The following is a 16,249-nucleotide window of genomic DNA, read 5'->3' on the forward strand; positions in this document are numbered from 1 at the left end:
TCCTGCACTTGGGCCACAGCAACCCCATGCAACGCTTGGGGAAGAGTGGCTGGAAAGCTGCCTGGCAGAGAAGGACCTGGGGGTGTTGGTTGACAGCCGCCTAAATATGAGCCAGCAGTGTGCCCAGGTGGCCAAGATGGCCAATGGCATCCTGGCCTGTATCAAAAATAGCGTGGCCAGCAGGACTAGGGAAGTGATTGTGCCCCTGTACTCGGCACTGGTGAGGCCGCACCTCGAATACTGTGTTCAGTTTTGGGCCCCCCACTACAAGAGGGATATTGAGGTACTGGAGCGCGTACAGAGAAGGGCAACGAAGCTGGTGAAGGGTCTGGAGCAGAAGTCTTATGAGGAGCGGCTGAGGGAGCTGGGACTGTTTAGCCTGGAGAAAAGGAGGCTGAGGGGAGACCTCATCGCTCTCTACAACTACCTGAAAGGAGGTTGTAGAGAGGTGGGGGTTGGTCTCTTCTCCCAGGTAACAAGTGATAGGACAAGAGGAAATGGCCTCAAGTTGCGCCAGGGGAGGTTTAGACTGGATATTAGGAAATTTTTCTTCACCGAGAGGGTTATCAAGCATTGGAACAGACTGCCCAGGGAAGTGGTTGAGTCGCCATCCCTGGAGGTATTTAAAGGACGTTTGGATGAGGTACTTAGAGACATGGTGTAGTGATGGTTTTTGGCAGTGTTAGGTTTACGGTTGGACTCGATGATCTTAAAGGTCTTTTCCAACCTATATGACTCTGTGATTCTGTGATTCTGTGATTCCCAGGCGTCCCGTCACTGGATACCAGGGAGAGGAGATCAGCACCTCCCTCTCCACTTCCCCTCCTCAGGAAGCTGTAGAGAGCAATGAGGTTGCCCTTCAGCCTCCTTTTCTCCAGACTAGACAAGCCCAAAGTTCTTAGCTGCTCGTCACAGAACGTACCTTCCAGCCCTAAGACAGACATACCAGTATTTTCTGCGGATATTGTGAACTAGAAAGATTATTAAAAACTTTCTGATGCTTTTTACTAAGATTCTTGAAGACTTTTTCCCATGATAAGAAAGTATGTATTTTTCAACAGTATAAAACTCCTGGCCTCCAAACCTGCTGGAAACATTCTCTTCTGCAGAGGACAATCTGAGTTATATTTGCATATAACTTGATTAAGAAATTAAAATTAAAGTTGAAATTAAAATTAAAATGAAAATTAAAGTGTTTGGAGTGATATTTAAAGAACACACATGTATGTGTATGTACATATTCACAACGTAAAAAGCCTACATTGTAGTGTGCAGTGTCCCAGTATGGCTTCACATTTTTATGATTCAAAACACGCCTTTTAAATGACCAGTTATGGATATGGGTAGATGGATAACAGCAGTGAAGGCAAGAAGGTTTGTAAAAGATTAGCCATTAAAATAATTCTTTTTCATATGCAGTTTTCTTAAGTATATAAAGAGAGGAGAAAAGAAGGTTAAATGATCCGCTATGGTCTTTCCATGACAAATGCTCAGCCAGAATTAGGACTGAGATGTACTCAGAATTCAGTATTTGCTTAGATCACATGGATTCCAGAAACAGATTTACGTAGTTTTAAATACTGACTAGAGCTCTGAGTTCATGTCACATGGCAACTGCAAAAAACCCCTTCCTGTTTTGGTGTTTGCTTCTCTCACTAGATGTATAGGATGGGTTGACTGTTTAATGTAGGAAATCCACTTCTTGAGCAAAGCTGCATTAAAATTTTCTTTATTTTTTTTATTTAAGTTACTTGGCTCTACAAGATGGCTCCTAGGATCCTCAACACAATAACTGCATATTATAACCAAATAGCCAAGCATACCAATATCATATCTTTGTAAAGTTATAATATATTTTCATTTTTCCCAAAAAGATGTCATCAAAGTACTAAACCACCTATGCAAAAAGTGTGTAAGTGATATTAACTCCAAAAGTCTTATAAGACCTACCTTTCTGACTAATCTGTTTTACTGATGATGGGGGGATATCTGCATTCTGATGAAAATCTTCTTTCATTTCAATCTTTTTCTCAGCTTCATCAGAGTTGGATTTGGCTAACTGAGGTAGCTGATGTGCCCCAGGCTCTCTCCTTAAGCCATCATCAGTTGACTGTTTAGTGCAAAAGTTCTCCAGTCTTTCCTTGACACTTGAATGTTCTGTGGAATTCTCTTTCTTTTCTGTATATGCTGAAGAGGTAGATAATATGGCAGCCTGTGCTGAATCATTATGGCAATTGGATTCAACAATGGTATTCCCAGATATGTCATGTATCACAGAAAAGCTTTCTGATTCATTATTTATGTCATGCTCATCGGGATCTAATAGCAAGGGTGACAGCAAGGATTTCTCTTGTGTACTACAGGGAAGTTTAGGCTCTTTTCTTACTGCAGAGCTGAAAGAATCAGGTATCAATTTAGTGTCACCTTGGATGAGTCTTCGTTCTCCAGTTATCACAGTCATTACTGACCCTCTCCTTTTCTTTGTTACCTCAGGCTCTGCAGGGGGTGGGTGAACATCTTGCTGTAAAGCTGAAAGTTGGTTTGGAGCACTTTCTGTAGATGCATAATTAGTACTTTCCTTGTCATTAATAAGTTCACCTGAAGGGCTTCTAGAATGTGGAGACACCTGTACCACCTGAGGTTTGTTCTGCAATTCAATGTGCTTTTCTAGACAGTTGTACTCTGGTGTCCCTTCATCTAAAACATCTTTGCTAGACACAGAGTCTTCCTCCCATATGGCTAGGTTTCTCAGAGGCTCTGCATGCCCATTTTCTTTTTTCTCATTTATAGTACCACTGGAATGAACACTCTCCATTAATGTTTCTTCTGTTTCTTCACCTTGCCCCACATAGTCTGCATAGTCATTCAGTAAAAAAGTGTCATCTAGACTTTCTTCTGGCTCAGATGGATAAATGGTAATATTATGATCAAATGACGTGAAAGCATACTGATACGAAGGCTTACGACCTCTCAAACTTCCCAGTGAGGAGTTCAAGTCAGGACACTCACAAAGTTCTGTATAGCTGGTATGAACATGTAAGTTCCTTTTATAGACATCTCCTGCTTTCGTCTCCTTCGGCAATACTTTTAAGGATGGCAATGAATAAAAGCCAGAATCCCTTCTAGGGTGAACTGGTGATGGTACATCAAGGGTAGTATCTGGGAAAGACTTTCTTCTTGCTGGTTTTTGCCCTATGTCTCTGCATTTGTCACAGCGATTTCTTTCTTGACCTAATACATTGTTCTTACTGATACGGTCCTTCCCAGCATTTGGGTTATTCACGGTATTACTAGCTACAAGACAATTAGTGTTATTTATTTTTGAGAAAAGTATTTTATCTTTTGAAAAATCTTCCTTTTCATTGGTGTGGTCTTCATAGTCCTTTTTGTTATGTTTACAGAAATAATTTTCTTCCCTCCATATTCTTAAGGCTGTAGAGACGTCGTCAGATTCCTTTCTGTCATTAACAGGGTACAAAGATGCCCCCTCTGCAATTGTATCCAAATGCATTTTGTCACAATCAGCAAATTCTTTAGGTGGAGGGAGTTGTGTACATCCATCTGGGAATGCATAGTTTACTTTTTCATGAAAGCTAAAAGATGACTCACAATCTGTATTGCAAGGTGCCTCTGTTACAGAATAATCTGTTTCACTCCAATACGTATCTTCGTGTTCCCTGTTGCAGGTTTTGCTCCATGCCTGTTCACCAGGTTTGATGTTAACCTTTAGATTTTTCTTTCTGCTAGTATATTCCACTTTAATTTCCTTTGCTTCAATGTTCATTTTCAGAGAGGCATTTTTGTTGATGGCAGTTTGAATTTTATGTTTAGAGGATCCCTTGTATTTCCCATTGTGTTCTGCTGAATGGTCAGCTGAAGGACACTGGTACTTTGAACATTTTGAGCACTGGCTTTTCTGGTATTGTCTTTCATGACAACATTTATTGTTATTTGAACTTTTCCTTTTTTTAGCTACAATGTTTGTTCCAGAATCAAACAAAGAAACATTCTTAATTTCTACTTTCACATTAAAAGAACCATATTTTACTTCTGCCATAATTTTTCCAGTAGCCAAGCTAATGGACTCTGCAGAATCTGGCTTGCTCCACAGTGTAATTTTTCCTGTGGATGAGTCCTCTGATTCACCAAAAGTTACTGTAGCTAGGATTTCATCTTGTTGAGGAGAGAACATTTGAGGAGGGTAGTTCTTTTCCTTCTTTCCTTCTTTTTCGCTGTCTGATACGTTATCAAGGTCTCTGTCTTCAGATGCATCTGAGCTACTCGCATTCTTGTTTTCATGATCTTTTCCATTTTCTTCAGTACCTTTTACATCCAGTGGCTCAGTGAAGTGAGCCAGAGCCTCATCTGTTTTATTTTCAAGGCTTCCTACATTTTGCTGGCATTTACAAATGGATGACAACTGTTCATCTAATTTAAGATGAAAAAAAAGAAAAAACATTTTTCCCATGATTTGGTAAGCAGTATCACAAATGTATGATTAGCTTTGAGACACTTTTCACAGAAAACGCCTATTCTATCTTTAAAGTGTAGTGTACTTTCCACAACATTATTTTTTCATTTCAATATTACCTTCTTCTGTCTTAATTATTTGGTAAGAAATGTGAAGTCAGATAAACAGGGTAGGCAATGTTAACTCACTGACTGAAGGAAATTAATATATTAACTTTTTTTTTCTCAGAAAGTTGTACAGTATTTAGGTGCTAACATATTCTATTTGCATTTAAAAAGATCTACCATTTTACTTCCATTACTCCTCTCAGTATTTACTTCATTCCTGTGAACACACTGGGACAATCAATATCCCATTGCATGTTTGCAGTTTGTGGTAAATTACATGGAACTTGACTTTTCTAATCCTTTTATAGATAAGCAAACAAATGGATTAATGAATATTGTCACAATCACAGAGCACATCAGTGGCACATTGCCAGGAGGCGTGAGCCACAGCTCCCTATCTGAAGCAGAAGAAAATACTGTTTCCTGGTGGGAGCTGTACTAGGCAAGATTTCATGGCATTCATACAATTACATAAAATTCTGTCTTGCTTGGGCTTTTTTTAGAATAGGTCATGTGCATTAGAGGATAACAGTTTACAGTGACATCTACCTAAGCAGGATTAGAACAAGCTGTTAAACTTAGACAACATTAAGAAATCTACAGCAAGACTGCTGAAAATTTGGGGCAATTAAACACCAGCACTGTTGGAAAGATTTTGCCAGAAATAGGTAGGATAGCAGCTCAATTAAAATAAAACAGCTAGCCTCATCAAGACATTACCTGTATGTACCCACACTTGAGTGCAAATCTTTCCAATTTGACAATGAGCTTTGGGCACAAAGAAGGATTTGTGTCTTGATGAGTAAATGGAGAATAACCACCTATAATTCTGATGTTTTTACTTCAAATTAAACATTCCTGTAAACTTACATTCTCTGGAATCAGAGCTCTTTCTGCCCTTGCAGCTTTTTCTTCTTTTTCTACTCATTTCTAAGAACTGAGGGCATCTGGGTTCCACTCTTCTGTGTGGGAGGGAAAACATTGGATAATAAGAAAGTTTCTCTGGAATAATTTTACTCTCTAACTCTCTCAGGCTATCTAACTTGGCTTTTCTCCTGCATAAGAACTGACTGGTTATAATGAAAAATAGAAAAGCGCTAGAGCAGGTACTAATGCATCTATTTTCTTCTCTTGGTTATTTCAGACCAAATTTTCAAAGGTTTCTAAATAATAGCTTAAAATCAAGGTCTGATGATATCAGCTATGAGGCCTGAACCAATACTCTTTGTGGGAGATTTGAGCTGTGGCTGACCTTTTCCACCCTATGATTTTATTTGATTCTTATTTTTAGAGATTAATATTTTGTTTTAAGCATTCGTTTTAAATTCAGTCTTATTTATATACATAATGATATTCTTAATAATTGTTGTTTCTCTTGAGAAAAATTCAGATTTAATATAAGAGAATAAAAGGGCTAAGCTAGGACTAAATGCATAACTGAGCTGCAAGCAGAGCAAACCAAGAAGACCAACGTATATCTCACAGTTTGGGCTGTCCCTTGCATTTGTTTGTGGGAAGAAGAAAGTTGTCTTAGACTCAGATTTTTTCATCTCATAGGCAAACTTGTGAAATGTAAGATTAACAGTTAATGCTGGCTTAGTACTGAAGACATACTCAACTCATAATTCAATGGTGGTGGAAAACCTGTAATAATTAATTTTTAAATATTATTTCTTTCACAAAATCAAGAAAATAAAAATTAAAAAGTTTATTTGTGTTCCTCCACAGGCCTGTGGGAAATATCACTGTCTGAATTTAACAGGACTTAAGAAACATGGTATCAAAGAAGGCTCAACCCAAGGGAAACATTATGGATGCTACTATTTGTGTCCTTTAATAATTTGAGACAAATGAAGAATCGCTAAACCCTCAACTACAAGCTCAGCTTTCCATCCATGTTTAGTTAGTCAGTCATTTTCTTGCAGCTGATCACTGAAGCGAGACCTTAAATTTATATTGAACTGAGCAGAATAACTAAAATCCAGAAGTCATCTATCATTCCTATCGTGCAGTGGGGCTGAGTGTTGATTGAAAGCATGGTAGTGATGGAAGATGTCTGTATCCCATGCAGCAGAGTTACTATGTACAGGCTATTTAACTAATTAGAATTGGTAATGTTTTCTGGGATTGATGTTTCCTTGGAAAATTGACCAAAACTTACAACTTTTTTTTTTAATTTTTTTTTTTCACATTATTGAAATATAATGAAAATAGTCCTTTCCAAAATAAGTCCATGTGTTAGGATTTGCTTCTGGTTATTTAATCCAAAGATTTCCTATTGTATTTTAAATGACCTTGGAATAGATAATTCACATTGTTTGAAATTAGAAGTATTTGAACTGCTAATACATCATTGGGATAGTCTTGAAAATCAGTAGTTATGTTGGTGGTAATAACACAACTGACTGCAAGTGTTATTAGTCATAATCACCTTTAAATGATCGTTCATCAGTACATCAAACATATCATTGTGGAAAGAGCATGAGTGAATTTTTCAGGCTGCAAACTTACCTGGTGTAATGGGATGTATGCATTTTGTTGTAAAAATGAGGATTAAGATAAAGCTTTTTAAATCATTGCATTGACATTATAACACTCATGTTACACGTCACTGTATGGAGTGATACATAGCTAGCCAAACAACTGGGAAGAAATTCTTCTTTTGAGACACAGTCATTGACTTCTGCTTCTGAAAAGTTTTTAATTTTGTGTGAGGCTAAATGACTGAATATGCCAGTGCACTAACACATCCATTAGTTGCCTGCAAAAATGCAGCATTCTCTCCTGTCTTTTTGGAAGGCACTTTAGGGATACCGAGAAAGTTTTGTATTTAATTCACAGCAGACGCTTTGGAATGTTTACATTGTCAATTTTCAGGATGAAACTATAACTCTCTGTTTTTTCCAGGTGTCTTTAGTCAAAGCTTGACAGACAGCCAAACCTGCCAGCTGAGCTCTGTTCTCAGTGGGAAGAATGATCTTAAAGCCAAATACAAGGCTTTCACTGACACAGAGGCAAAAGCTGGGACTGATATTTATCTGTAGTTTTGGTATGAGGCAGTGCCTATCAGTTCCAGATAAAAATCAATATTCTCTTAATGACTTACATATGCAAGTATGCTAAGAGTATCAAACTCATATTTAGAGGTGTCTTATGTAAGATCTGCAGATTGGTGCATATATTTATGACAATAAGAGCAACAGTCCAACAGAGCTCCATAATCTGATTGTGATACTTGATGTTAAAGCTGTATTTCATTAAGTTGTAATTGTGAAAATATTTTTACTTCTAGGAATTCTCTCAATTCAACCTAAGGAAGATGCTACACACTCAGTTCCTTCCCCTTCTCCTTCTCCTTCCCTTTTCCCTTCCCTGTCCCCTTCTTGACCTTCATGGTTTGCCTTTCCCAAGGAATTCCACTTTCATGTTTCTTTTCCCTATCCTATGGTCAGTAATGAAATGGTTAATCTTAATATTGGAAATGTGAATGCTAAGCTTCATTGCTAAAATGCTGTTAAAAATTATTTGCAGCTCAAGAACGGCTGCCTGTTTTACTCTAGTATCTCTTTGCCTTTGATGGTTAATTGTAGAGCTGCATGCACTACAGATTACCCTTTACTTCAAAGAAAATCCCAATGCACCTTACAGGCCAGGAATATATTTACTCCATAAAGTGTTTAAGGCCTTTTTTTTAGGGAAGAATAATAAGCATGGCTATAATCAGTTAGTAGTGGATTTGAATTATGATGGCTTTGGGCATAAGGTTAGCATAGTTCAAGATGGACGGAGGAGCAGAAAAGTGAAAAGAACATTGAACAATACCAAAAAGAAAACAGTAAACACTGCAAGAAGAATGCTGGAATATTAAGGAGATAGAAAGCATTGTGGATCAATTCAAACAAAAAACATATTCATTTAATTTTCTCCTCATAGTTGTTTTTCAATCTATGTTTTTTGCCAGGTTTTGTCATGGCAAAACATCATACAATTTTGCAGAATAAATTCTAGGTCTGAGATGGTCACTAGTTCTACTATTCAAATAGCATTTAGTGGCATGGGACAATCTGAAAGTACTGAAGGTAGATAGTGTTGGTTCTCTGTGTGCCAGGATTGTGGGAAATGATCTAGTACCTTCTAAAACTTAATAATCTGAGCATGCAGCAGTGAAATCATCAGCAGAGACAGCCACAGGTCAACGTTGCTCATGGTGGTACAATTACAGATTTTGCTATGTGGTCAAAGATGAGATGCAAGACCTAGGTGAGCAGGATGACTAAGCCATTTTGGTTTGGGTTTTTTTTTTTGTTATTTCTGTAATTGGTAGTAAGTAGATCAAAATTATAATTTAGAATGATTGCACTGTTCATTTGTGGTTAAGACTACTATCTCAGATGTTAGTTTTCATGTTTATACATTATTGATTTTAATCGTACAATGAAGTATGTTAAATTGTTGATATCTTAAAGTAATTTTCAAGTAAACATTGGAATGAACCTTTATGATGCAAATAGTTTTGTTGTCTCTACTACATTTCCATATGTTAATTTATGCTTTCTCCTCTAAGGTTTACCACATCAGAAGAGGCACCAGTTCTTTGCTTTTCACTCATCTTTTCTATGCATGTTTTCCTTGCATTGTCTTTGTTCTTGCTTTGTTGGTCCTACAGCTGAGATGTGCTAACAGAATTAGGAATCTCATCACCTTCAATCCTAGCCACACGAGTAGACCCATTAACCTGAGTAAGGATTAGTTGTATGCATCAGGACTGCAAAGATCACTCTCCACCATAACAATAGTTAAAGCTCTATTTAGAATGTGTTCATTTTCACTGAATAACATGAATAACATCCATAATACTATTTCTTTCAGGATAATGCAAGTGATGACAAGCTTTGTAATAATAAAGGCAACAAAATACTTTTCTAACATATACCTCTGAGATCATATTGTTAGGCAGGAAAAGTTGCCTTAAAAAATGCTGGTTGGAAGTAAAATTGAAAATACAGGAGTTCTTTTACTTGACTTTTATAAATGTATATAATGGAGATTTTATGTGAGAACATGTGTTCTTAAGTTTTCTAAACAAGCATGTTCAGTGAACCTATACAGTAATGATGAGACACTGGCAGAAAAGACAAACTAAACAAAGGAAAATATGGAGAAAATATTTAATAATGTTGAATCCAAATGGTGTAGTGACACAATACATTTGAAAAATATTTAATGTTCTTTCAGGATAATATTAATTGCCCTTTTAAATGTTAAGTCTCTTTCCTATAATTTCAGTATCTTATGTTGTAGTGTCATGGCTATAAATATATTCAGTAGCAGCTCACTGAATACTTCCCCATGGAATCCTATACCATTCACAAAGTGTAGAAGAATGATAACGCAGAATATTCAAACAAGCCTTTCTGAAACAAGAACCTTCTACTGCTCTTTCCTTCTGCATTTCAACTGCATCAAACCTTTCTGATTAATTTCCTCCCTCTGGACACAGAATCCTACTTTTTGTCTCCATTGCCCTAGATAACCTAAACCACACTGACTTTTGTTCTCGTTGACTTCCACTGTGTCTCTTATTGTATTTCCTCAATATTCTTCTATTCTATACTAATCTTTGCTTTGACTTTGCTCCTCAACTTGCCAACTATGTTTGGTCCAGTCTCTCACTGTTTAGTTCCTCTCCTCCTCTAAAATTATTCATAAAGTTTGATTTTTTTTCCTTGTGAATCCTTCCTTTTAGTCTCCTTACTGATTGTGTTTCGTGGCATATTACCTGTGTTAGCTTTTATGCATTGAGGCAGATGGCCCACAGATCATGTACTCTTAACAGAGACAATGTCATTAGAATGAGTTGTGTATGAGAGCCTAGTAGTTCCATACAGAGAGTAGGCAAAAAGGGCTCATAACTGATTTAGCTCTCATTTACCTCATTCAAGTATGTCTTATTCAAGTACCTTCCGGTTTTGTCTTTTTTCTACAAAGATGCTCTAAATCTCTTTATCAAGCTCCCACTCTCACCTTATTTGAATAATTTCTGAGCACCCATTTCTGCAGTACTGTTACCAAAGAATATATTTCATGCCAAACACATGCAAGAAAAGCAATGTGTTATCAAAAATGCCTGTCTTAGTAGGGTTTCTTAATTGCTGCCTCAGCTGGTATGTATCTTATTTTCATTTGTTTATGGTTTCATCTATATATTTTCCAGAAAAGACTGGTCTTTAAAAATGTCTTTGCAAAATGTCTAGAACAAAGGAAGCAGGCAGCCATTTACAGGGGCTGTAACAGACCCTAAAGCATTTTACAAAATTAATTAAAACATGAATTATAAGGCTGCAAAGAATCAGCTTCAAATGGAACTCAGTTCTCAAGCATTGAGATTGAGCATTGAGAATCAATGCTCAGATTCTCAAGCATTCAAATGGAACTCAGTAGTTATGTGGCAGTATTCAGTTAGCTATGAGAACAGCACATCCAAATGAAACGCTTAGAAAAGCATGGGTAAGTGAAATTAATCTGCAACAGGTATTGTACTAGGACCCAGTGATCAACCATTTTATTTCATGACATGTGCTGTGGAACTTTTAATGAGCACACCGAATCAGCATCTTGCTTTTTCAGATCATGAAAAGATAGCAAACACCAGTCAATAATATTTCTGCACTTCTGATTCTCAAGGAAGGTTACTGTCTAAGCAACTAAGAACATCACTTATGCCATAAATGAGCATATTTGGGAAATCTGAACCCCATGTAATTAGATTTTGCATTATTTTGGAGTCTTCTATAAGCAACAAGTGACACAAGACAAAGTGTTAAATAGGTTTTGACCAATCTTTTTTAACGAACAGTGGGTATACTATTCTGGCCATTGTGTTAAAGATACCTCCCTGCAGACAGGATGCTCTTCACTTTAGTTTTAAAAAAGGCTAATAAAGTAGCAGTCAGTCAAATGTTTTCAAGATTATTTTAACTGAGAACTGAAAATGCAAGTGGCAGTAAATTTATAGTAAAAAATAGTTCAGCTGTATATGCACAAGCATTTCTGCCTTTTTAGGGAGAAGACAAGTCATAGGTCCAGCTTTCAGTTCTTAAATTCTGCAAAACCATATATAAAACTCATTTTTTATAAAGCTTCTCCTTACTAACTAAGCTAATCTTGCTTTCTGATTAATTATTTTGAGCTTTTGCCACAAGAAATAATGCATTAATAAGGATAAGCATTTATTTCATGTTTTGGAGGTGTTTCATTTCTCCATCAACATTGTTCATTTCTACCCTCATTTAAAGATATGCACTGTTTTCCACTGCAACAAAATGGAGAACCAGTAGGTAGCCTCCGTGATGTAAATGGTCCATACAGAGATCACATGATGATTTTAACACAAGTACTATATCATTAATATTTCAGCTTACTGATGAGATTTTTTCAGTGGTGTCAGTTTAATGCAATGGATATTAATGTATTTATTATCATGTATGTAGAAAAGTATTCTTAAAAACTGGCATGGAAGACATACTTTATTGTCCATTACATCTGTTATACTGGATTAAATCATTTTGTCTTCAGCAAAAGTTCTGAAAATATATTAAAAAAATAATACCATGAATTGTCGTTTCCGTTTCCATTGTTGGACCTCTGCTATTCCTGTTACAGAGACCAAAGGAAAAACTGCTAATTTGAATGTTAGCTGGATTAGCCCTTTTCTTGTCAGTGAGTTTGTCATTCTGATATTTGGTGTGCTATCTTGCATTTTAGTCACTTTTGTTTCTGTTTTGGCATGTAATTCATGCTTTTTCAGCATCAAACATGACAGCAGGTAAGTGAAATACCCTTCAGATGTGATGTGGCAATTGGTCATTAAATTAATAGAAATCTCACTATATGTAACACATGACCATTTCCAATAATGAAATATAATTTCTCTAGTCAAAGATTTTACTGTCAATGAAGTACTATAATTCTTTGTCAAGCTGAATTATTCTTTTTTGAGCTTCAGAATTGTTTATCCTTCATAACAGAAATAATGTAAATCCAAAATCTTTGATTACACTTGAAATTCAGCTCACCAAAAACCCCCTGTGCAATAGTTGCACACTATAACAATTTTCTTTGAAAATGAGGTAGCTTTTTATTTTGAGAATGTCTGTGACTACAAAATATAAATTACAATTAAGTAAGAAAAATCTTCCATTTCTCATAGAATGCAATAAGGGCAAAAAAACCCTATCCTAGCTTCTAGGATTTGATTTCTGGCATCTAAAATGGGGAAACTTAGACACCATATTTTCTGACTATGCAGTTTCCAGGGTCACTTTCTCCAGAAGAGCAATTTATACTGCATCAATTAGGAGTAATTTGGGTTTAGAATGACAAAAAATGGGATGTTTAATATTTCATGGGCTCTTTTTTAGTTTTAGCAGGTGTGTTGAGAAAATGTCTACATTTCTTCACTGAACTGGGAGAGCTCCAGTATTAGAATGTTTCTCTCCTTAAAGTGAAATAAGAAAGTACTTTACCAAAGGTAGTTTAGTATGCAGGATGATGAAATGGTAGGAGAAAAAACCTACTATCCAGGCTTATTTAAGTGCTACAAACTGAGTTTGTAAGCTTCTCTACTCAACAATATGTAATACTCCTTCTTGATTAATAATCTTGTAGTCTTATCAGAGCATTCCTCACATTCCACATCTGAAATATTAGTTGCAGAAAGACAATATGAAAAACAAACTGAAGTTCATGCAGGTAGGCTTTCACTTCTAAAATTATATACTACTACAATTTAAGTCCCTATATGCTAAAATAAGATGACAGATACAGTCTTAGGAATCAAAAATCTATCTTAGAAATCCCTATCATTTAGGAAAACATTACCTACTCACAATCAAAAATCTACCGGAAAAATCCCTTCCATTTAGGAAGCTATCATTCTTATCTATTCAGAAAACTATATACTAAACTATAATTGAAATTCTTTAAACTGTGTAAAAAACATGCAGAAATCCTGTATTTTATAAAAGCTATAATGAGTTACAACAATTAGTATCTACAGAATACTACCTGACAGGTTATCATTTTAAAAAGAAAAAAAGTTTATACTTACTGTTACTATAAGCCAATATTAATTTTCCTCAGATAGTTCCTTGCTATTATGGACTCTCTGTGAATAGTTTGCTTTTCTAAGCTCATGAAGGATGGGCTGGCTGTCTTGCTAAGGCTTAATAGGATAACAAGTTCAATTTTTTTTTCCTTTGGACTTATCCACTTCTGTACTGTCAACCCCAGTCAACAATAATATGCTGGATACAAATATCCTTCCAATCACTGAAACAAAAAAGGACTACTAGTTATTTAACTCTTAACACGCTAAAGCAGATAAGAAAAATAACAAGTGAACTTACCGGGGCTTTACAAAATGTCAGGTTCGTCTGAAAAGTCTTAATCAATCAGATTACCTAATCAAAATTAAAGATAACAGAGGGAGCAATGTTGTTCACAGTCTTGCTCCACTTCTTTTTCTATTTCTGTCTCCTAAGCTCAGAATCTGATTAGTATATTTAATTCCATGAAGCATCATGACTGGTCTATCTTTAATCAGCCCGTTGACATCCACCCCTTTTTCCTTCACATTATCTTGTAGAATTCAACATAATAATTTACCAACTTGGCTATATTGCTACACAAAACACAAAATATAATGTTCATGCTATAGTACCAACACTGGAATGATTTTATTTTTCATGTGTTTACATATATCCAATATGAAAAATAAGATAAAAAGAAGTATGCTTATAGGCACCAATGCAAACTTTGTAAAAATCTCACAATCAGTATTGTACTTTCATGAGATGTCATTACATCACATGAGCTTAAAGCTTGGCTAGTAGTATCAATTTTGTTTTGTGTTTCAACACCTCATATATTTTTTCCACTTTATGAAATTACTATTTCTATAATTTGTGAATTATTATAATTTCAAAACCAGGTAAAATACAGAATATTTACAAATTATAAACTGAATAGAAGTTAATTCTCATTAGTGTACAGGCAAACTGGGAGAAAAGGCATGTCCAGAATTTTCTGCCTTGTACATCTACATGTAACGAGTAGTCTTTTTTCCTCTGGTACCATTGTAGAAGCAAGGGAGAAGAGAGTGAGAGATCATTATTACACAGCACGAAAAAAACCCCTCTGTTTTTAGTGGGGTTGTAAGGAATACCATTTTCTTAATGTACTGCATTAACTTAGTGGCAAGAAATAGCCTGCTTGCAAAGGTTCAGTCTTTTGGATAATGCATACAATTAAAATCTTATGGAAGTGTTGCCCTGATCATATTCCAGTCAGAATCATACACTTTCTGTTTAATTGTTGCTAAATTTAATTTGGCACTTTTCTGAATTGCTCTAGTTGCTAAAAACCTACAGCATATGGCTCTTCAATTAGGTATTTCATACATAATCTGCAAACAATAACTATCCTTCAGAAAATTTCTATGCATAGGTATTATCAAACTAAAACTCAATCCTACAACTACAAACAGGTCAAATTAAGCAATAAAAAGCCAGGAGAAGTTTCACTTTATATAAGAGATTAAAATTATCAAATCAGTTTTCTTAAACAAGGGCTGTTTATCATCTTCACTGTGAATGCTTCATCTGTTGGGGAGGGGAAAAAGAAAAGAAAGCTTAAAAAGGACTGTTGGTTTAGCTTTTGAAAATGTATATATATTACAAATTGTTGCAAGACCAGAAGTTATTAGAACTGAAAGATCATTAAAATATTACTCTCCAACTCAGAAATTATTGGTGTTTTGTTTTTCAAGCTATCCTTCTTCTGTTTTTTCATGCAGTAAAATGAAATTTTTCAAATTATTTATTAGCATTGTAATGACAGATATATATTGTTTATACAGATTTTCAATGAAAAAAATAGTCTGATTCTTAATATCAGTATTGGTTATGGATACTTTCTTCTGAGTTTCACAGTTACAAAGCCATCTCTATAGCAACCCACCATAATTTTCTCCATGAAAAACTAATATTAGGATGGGTCTTATACATGTATTTTTAGTTACCTCAATGTGATAAATTATTTATCTTTACACTACCTATATTTGCTCTTTGCTTAATCATCTCTCTTCCATCCGCTCCTCATTCCCTCCTTGTTCATCTTTCTTAATGTGTGATCATCACACAACTAGTTAAAAATTCCTTTCATTGCTTAGCTTCCACCACCATTCGCATACTGTCCTAATGTTCTCCTTTACTTGTATGAACAACCTGCAACTAGGCTTCCTTCTGTACCACGATTTTTTTTAAAGATTAATTCCACTGAGAACATGCGGTCCTGCTGGTAGCTATACTCCATGACAACTTTTCATACTTCCTCCTTCTCTGCGAAAGCAATTTTTAAAGGAAGCAGTGTCTTGCTTCCTTCTCATTTCCAGATGGCTCAACAGATAACCTGATTTTCTTCATTTGTAGGTATAGCTGAAACAAGGGAAAGAATGAAGCAATGTAATGATTTGTCAACTGTTCCAAGTCTGTCAGAAATGCTTCTTGCTTTAAAGTTTGATATGCACTGCCTTAAAAAAAAAAAAAAAGCTGCTGAGCATAGTATGACACTGGATGGGAAAAAAAAAAGAACTATTAGGATCTGTAAAACT

The 16,249-nt window shown here is 35.7% G+C and overlaps 1 protein-coding gene across 2 annotated transcripts in view; it reads right to left on the reverse strand.

Annotated features, from left to right (window-relative positions):
* LOC142421996 (uncharacterized) overlaps positions 1-15,790 on the reverse strand; it is a 51,839-nt gene extending 36,049 nt beyond the window's left edge. For both annotated transcript variants that reach the window (XM_075527294.1, XM_075527293.1), the window contains exons 1-4: positions 15,692-15,790; positions 13,688-13,908; positions 5,449-5,540; positions 1,951-4,428 (exon numbers count right to left, since the gene is read on the reverse strand). In XM_075527294.1, coding sequence (XP_075383409.1) covers positions 1,951-4,428; positions 5,449-5,506 — 2,536 coding nt within the window. In that variant the 5' untranslated portion in view covers positions 5,507-5,540; positions 13,688-13,908; positions 15,692-15,790. The remainder of the gene's footprint in view (positions 1-1,950; positions 4,429-5,448; positions 5,541-13,687; positions 13,909-15,691) is intronic.
* Between the last annotated feature and the right edge of the window lie 459 nt (positions 15,791-16,249).

This window comes from Mycteria americana, chromosome Z, assembly GCF_035582795.1.
Source record: "Mycteria americana isolate JAX WOST 10 ecotype Jacksonville Zoo and Gardens chromosome Z, USCA_MyAme_1.0, whole genome shotgun sequence".
Lineage (NCBI taxonomy): Eukaryota > Metazoa > Chordata > Aves > Ciconiiformes > Ciconiidae > Mycteria > Mycteria americana.